The sequence below is a fragment of the Trachurus trachurus genome (genome assembly GCF_905171665.1).
Source record: "Trachurus trachurus genome assembly, chromosome: 24".
NCBI lineage: Eukaryota > Metazoa > Chordata > Actinopteri > Carangiformes > Carangidae > Trachurus > Trachurus trachurus.
This window is the reverse complement of record NC_139910.1, coordinates 12,449,039-12,455,038: the sequence shown is the minus strand read 5'-3', so window position 1 is coordinate 12,455,038 and position 6,000 is coordinate 12,449,039. Positions and strand designations below refer to the sequence as shown.

Below are 6,000 nucleotides of genomic sequence, written 5' to 3'. Positions count from 1 at the left end.
ATTTTTCAAAGCTTATTGTCGCAGATGTTGGTGTTGTTGTGAAGCCGTACCGAGTGCGCTGCGAAGTTTTTGTGTTGGTGACGCTGTGAAAACTCCTCAACACTTTCTCTTTTATCTTTTTTGGATAGAGACACGTGACCATCTGATAAAACTTGTGGGGTTCAGTGTTGAAGATATGAGCATGTGGTGCAGACACAGATGTCGGGTGTTCTCTGACAATGATATCGTTAGCCCTGTGCTTCATTTTATGACTTTATTTTCATGCAAACAATGGAGAACTGAAGGAGAAAAAAACAAAACAAAAAAACATGTGGAAACAAACAGAACAGGAACCAACAATTGTGAGGAAGCTGCTTCAAGTTAGCTCAGTAGGAACTACAAAATACTGGATGAACTTTGACCGTGTTACTTCTTGTTTTGTTTTGGTTTTTTGGTCTGAATTTCCTGTTGTAACTTCAAGTGAAGGACTGCATGCTGTTTTTACATCTTGGAGAAAACTTTAATCAGCCCTTGGGTTTATCAAATCAGAACCAATCAGATCAAAAGTGCACCGTTTTCAGGCTAAAAACAAGGCTATTCTTAGTTTTGGACACTCGAGGCTTTCAGACAACAACACTGATGTCGACAAGGTGTTTACACTGTGTGCTCGGCTGTGTACAAGTGGTCAAAAGGACAAGTGAATTACACCTTAAAACACATGCATCCCACTCGGCTACATAAAAATCTTTCCCTTTTTTTTTTATTTAATAATTTCCTTTTAAAACAGTTAACGGCTGAGAAAGCCACACATGTAAAAACCGAGCAGGCTTTATGCAAAAATTGCGATTCTGTTCACCAACAATTTAGAAATCTGTGGTTTGGATCAGAATGAAGGCATGAAGAAGTAGAACTAGCAAGACTAGAATATATATTTTTTTAGCCTTTCTTCTTCCTCTTGATATATATTTGTTGAAGTGTGAGTCAATGGTGAGCATATTCAGGTGCATGAGGGGTGAACTTTGTGTGCGTGCATATACTCTTTACTACACTACTACTCAGTTGCCCGGTTGATTTACAATTCACGGTGATGCTCAGTTTTCTCCTTCAAATGCCACCACGAGATCAGAGTTACATAATGAGCATTTTTCACCTCAAGGCTCTTTTTTTTTTTTGAAAGCATCTTTAAATGCAGTTTGGTTAAAACTCTGCACATTGATCAGGAATAGCAGAAATAACCCTTTTTTAAAAAAGAGAAAACACACAGAGACAAAAGGGTGAGTAGGTTGCCTTTTGACTGGGAGCTAAAAATTCGACCTCGGTGTGATGATCTGCATTCGTCCGCACGTGATGCCGTACCATGCGCAGGCCCACTGGTGACACATGAATTAAGGCATTGATAGAGGCACTAGAACAACACGTGACGGCAGCTCTCGCCTCCGTACGGCAGAGGAGAGCTCACTTAACTGTAGCTTAGTGTCAGCGACAGGGAGTTGCAAAAGATTAGACGAGGGTCACACTGCTGTACTGTACAACCGCTGTCGAGCTTTAAAAAAAAAAAAAAAAAAGAGGTGCATGTTCGTTTGAGGCGCGTTAACCTCAACTCTGCTACTTCAGAATGGACTTAATCATAGCTGAAAACACAGGGCGTTGACGAAAACATCAAGTGTAGCTACACAGGGACGGTAAAACAGTGAAGTGGTAGGCTACGTTACAACAGAGCTGGTTTATGGATGAACTGGAGCAAAAGGAACAGAGGAGACAGGAGCAGGCAGTGAAAATCCTCTGCTCTGTAATATCACCAGTAGCCCTGTTTTTTTACAATATTCACTGATTATTTCAAAGTGTTCTTTCCTTTGCCAGCAGCCATGCATTAAAAAAAAATAAAACACACACAAAAAAAAGCTCTTATGGCTGTCTGGAAATATATATCAATTAATATATATTGCTTAAAACATACGCACATGTGGATGCAGGAATGGCAAAACGAAAAGAAAAGAAAAAAAAACACTGAAACAAATGCATGAAATATGAACTTGTGGTTCAACTGACGTCAACCCATAAGCTGCACTCCAAAAAAAACAAAAAACAAAACAAACATAATATCCCCCTTGTTTTTTTTTCCTCTCTCTGTCTCTGCACCAAAAATCTTACAGCATAACCGTCTGCACCATGAACATAAAACGTATAGAACTGACCGACAGTAATTACATTAACATCAAAATGGTATTTCAGCAAAGAGCTGGAAATGTTTCGTAATCATTAACCCATATATACACATAAGATCAGTTGCATTCCACTCTGAAATTATTGCACAGTAAGCCGCAGTGGGCTCGTCATGGTCATCCCCATAAACCCCTGTATAAAAATAGAACAACAACATTAACACACCAAACATGTCTTCATCTATTTTTTCTTCTCTTATTTTTTCCTTCTTTTTTTTTTGACAGGCACTGCTGTGGCCAACCCCGCCTGAGTCTGAAAACATGAACTGTGCCACAGTGTGAGCTTTAAGAGTTTCTCTTGTCAGTAACTTGCCCCTCAGCACATTGAATATCTTCTTTTTTTTTTCTCCCCCCCCTAAACCGATTTCTTCTTCCCCTCGTATTCGCTGCTCTGCGGTCACAAATGGAAATCTTGCCACTGACCACTTGCTCTCTCTCTCTCTCTCTCTCTCTCTCTCTCTGTCTTTTTCTCTCTCTCTCTCTCTACTTCTATCTCTCCAACTCATCTTCTCCTCCTCCGGGACATCGGCCAGGTCCAAACAGTAGGGATTTTTTGGCATTTCGCGCCGCCACTGACCCAGAGCTTTGGCACCTCCAGAGGGTCCAAGATGAGCATGAGGAGATTCAAGAAGAATACAGCAGCTCTTTCTCTCTTTCACTCTCTCTCTCAAGCTCCAAACCAGCTGGTCTCTCTTGAAAAACAGCGAGAGCGAGCACGTGTCTGAGCGACGAGTCAGACGATGGGTTTGTTTTGTTTGTTTTTTTCTTCTTTTCTTTTTTTTTTAGACGACGGTTTCCACACCAATCAGCTTTGGCGTGAGGATTCGTGGCGTTATTCCGTTGTTGAGGTCCTCCTCGAACTCCAGCAGCTGGCCCATGAAGTTGAGGTTCGGGGAGATGATGGGCCTCCTGGTCTTGACGAACTTGTAGGCGTCCGTCATGGTCATCCAGGTGTGCTTCATCAGGTAGGCGATCACGATGGTGGCTGAACGGGACACGCCTGCCTGGCAGTGGATCAGAAGGCCCATACCTGCTTGATGTGCTTCCTCTGCAGAGAGGGAACATTGAAACAATTAAAACACGATAAAATAAATGCTTTGTTCCCCCGAGGGGAAGTTCAGTCATCACAAGACTTTAACGCTTCCTTTGTGACCGATATTTTTCAGCTTTCATACCACGACTAGACAGAAACTGTTGAATGGCTCTGCACATTGACTGTCTGGGTCACTGGTTCTTTTATCAGATCTTTCATCACATATAATCACATTATATCCAACTGCTTTTGTTAAATGAAAACAAGATTTAATAGTAAACATGTTTACGTTCCAGGTTTTATATAATTCCCAGCCACCACTACCCTCACCTCACTAAATAAGGGTGCTTTCCACACAGGCAGTGTTTAGGTCGACCCAGTTGAACTTTGGGCCCGAGTGCGGTGCCGGTGGGTCAGTGTGAGCACAACCGTCGCACCAAAATGGCCACCCCAAGACCAGACTTAATCGCCATAGTCATAGCAGTAGATTTGTTACCTTTAATTGTCGGTGCAAGCTATTTTAAGAATGGCGGAGCAGAGCCGTGAGCTGCTCAGAGCTACACTACGGAGGCTAATGGAATTTCTTGGTTTCCCTCATCAAACTCATCAAATACACAATCCAACAACTCCAAAACGCTCTGGTGGACAAGTTGTGACCTGCACATTCACCACACTATTAACGGAGTTGTTTTCGAGGCAAATGCAGAGACTGCTTGCCGAAAAACTGCCCCCGACGGGAACACGCATCAGCGGTTTTGCATGAATTTACTCCAAAAACAACTCCATCTCGTATGTTCCGTTATTATCTCATAACGTGGTGAATGTGCAGGTCACAACTTGTCCACCAGAGCGTTTTGGAGTTGTTGGATTGTGTATTTGATGAGTTTGATGAGGGAAACCAAGAAATCCCATTAGCCTCCGTAGCGTAGCTCTGAGCAGCTCACGGCTCTGCTCCGCTGTTCTGACCGACAATTAAAGGTAACAAACCTACTACCTAAAACTATAGGGATTTTGCCATTTGCCAAAATGTTGAACTAAGGTGTGGTCTCGGTGTAGCTACAGTCGAACTCTGGTGCGGTTTATTTGTTGTGTGAACGCAGCCGCACCTCAGTCTGCACCCTGGTCTACAAGATTGAGCTAATGAGGCTCCCATAGTTTGCTCCCACAGCTGCGCTTCATTCTCATAATCTATTATTTGCGGAGAGTGGTAAATATGATATAAAAGGAACTGACCAGCGCTACAAATAATCGGCGTATTTGTGTTAAAGTTTAGTGTAACTTCTCAGAGTTTAATGTTTACAATCGGGACTGTGCCAGTGATGCGGCGTTTGGACCGGAGTGAAAACAAACGTGTGAACGCGGACCATACAAGCTGAAAAATGAAACAATGCATCATTTCCGCTTCTGTGTATGTGTGAAAACACCCGAAGTTTCAAACTGTAGACAAAGACCAGGCTCTAGGATCAGACACAACACCTTCGTCATACTGCAGCAGAGCAAACCACGGCAACATCATAAGGAATCCACCGAACAGCGCCGCTGCTTTGATACTGACCTTCTCAGAAGGCCCAGTGATCGGTTATCATATGAATGATTAGCCTGCCACTTCAAATACAGTTTCTTTATCAGTGACATTTAAAAAAAGGCACTGTTTCCGCTCTCTGTCACGCTCGAGGTCAAGACAGGACACCAACTCAGTTTTCAGCACGACAGCAGCCAATCTCTGCCCTCCTGATACCGTACATACAAAAATATATATATATCGGTTTCTCGCAGTAAGATATATACATTTTAAATGTTGGAAAAAATATATATATTGGTGCTGGCAGACACCCTGAGGTATTGAGTTGATAAAAATGGATGAACTTATCGCTAGTAAATGTATTGGCTGAGTTTCAGTGTATAATATTTAAATCTAATACTAAATAAAGGTTGTAACTAAAGCACAAGACATGATCGTCTTTAAAATATATGTCAGACTCCATAGTCTCACTTTGTAATCAGTGGAGTTCACTGGATGTAAAGAGAGATGGTCTGATAATGAAGTGTCACAAAATGATCCTTAGTGTTTCTTTCTTCCATTTCTTCTTTCAGCTTAGAAATAAATCTTTCTAGTTATAGTGCAAATATTTATTTTTATTCTTTTTAGTATCCTCTTTAATTATCCTTTTTAAACTATAGATAGTTGATTCCCCTCCAGCCTCTACAAAGTGTTCACATTCAACAATCTGAGAAGGTTAATATTAGTCTTTAACTTTAACTGGTGGTGTATTTTCTGGAAAGGTCACACGACGAAAAGCTGTCTCTAACGCCGATCTGAGCGACAGGACTCGTACCGATGAATTCAAACGCCTCCTCGAAGTACTGGCGCAGGTTCTGCTTGTTGCTGTCGGTGGCGGGCAGCCGCTTGTAGATGAAGAGGCCGGTGTCGTAGTGGTAGAGCGGCAGGTGGGTGGTCACGTTGAGGATGTAGCCGATGTTCAGGCGCTGCAGCAGGTTGGCGTCCTGAGCGTCGTGCTCGTTCCCCAGGTAGAGGAAGGGCAGGATCGGCGTCAGCTCCGCGTTCTCTATGTCCGGGGTGGAGGGCAGGGAGTGAGGTAGCGCCAGGCCGGCCGCCGCGTGTCCCGTGTCCAGGCCCTCGTGAAGGTGCAGCGAGTGTTCGCACAGGTTCTCGTGGCTCTGCCTGAAGCAGCTAAGGCCTCCTGTGAACACAGACGGAGATGCGTGACGTTAGCTTCAGCTTCAAACAACGGATAAAACTGTCAA

General features: G+C 43.2%; 1 protein-coding gene across 5 annotated transcripts in view; it reads right to left on the bottom strand.

Annotated features, from left to right (window-relative positions):
- Window positions 1-239: 239 nt before the first annotated feature.
- Window positions 240-6,000, bottom strand: part of dusp10 (dual specificity phosphatase 10) — a 170,852-nt gene continuing 165,091 nt past the window's right edge. For all 5 annotated transcript variants that reach the window (XM_084000941.1, XM_084000938.1, XM_084000939.1 and 2 more), the window contains exons 3-4: window positions 5,571-5,936; window positions 240-3,249 (exon numbers count right to left, since the gene is read on the bottom strand). In XM_084000941.1, coding sequence (XP_083857067.1) covers window positions 2,984-3,249; window positions 5,571-5,936 — 632 coding nt within the window. In that variant the 3' untranslated portion in view covers window positions 240-2,983. The remainder of the gene's footprint in view (window positions 3,250-5,570; window positions 5,937-6,000) is intronic.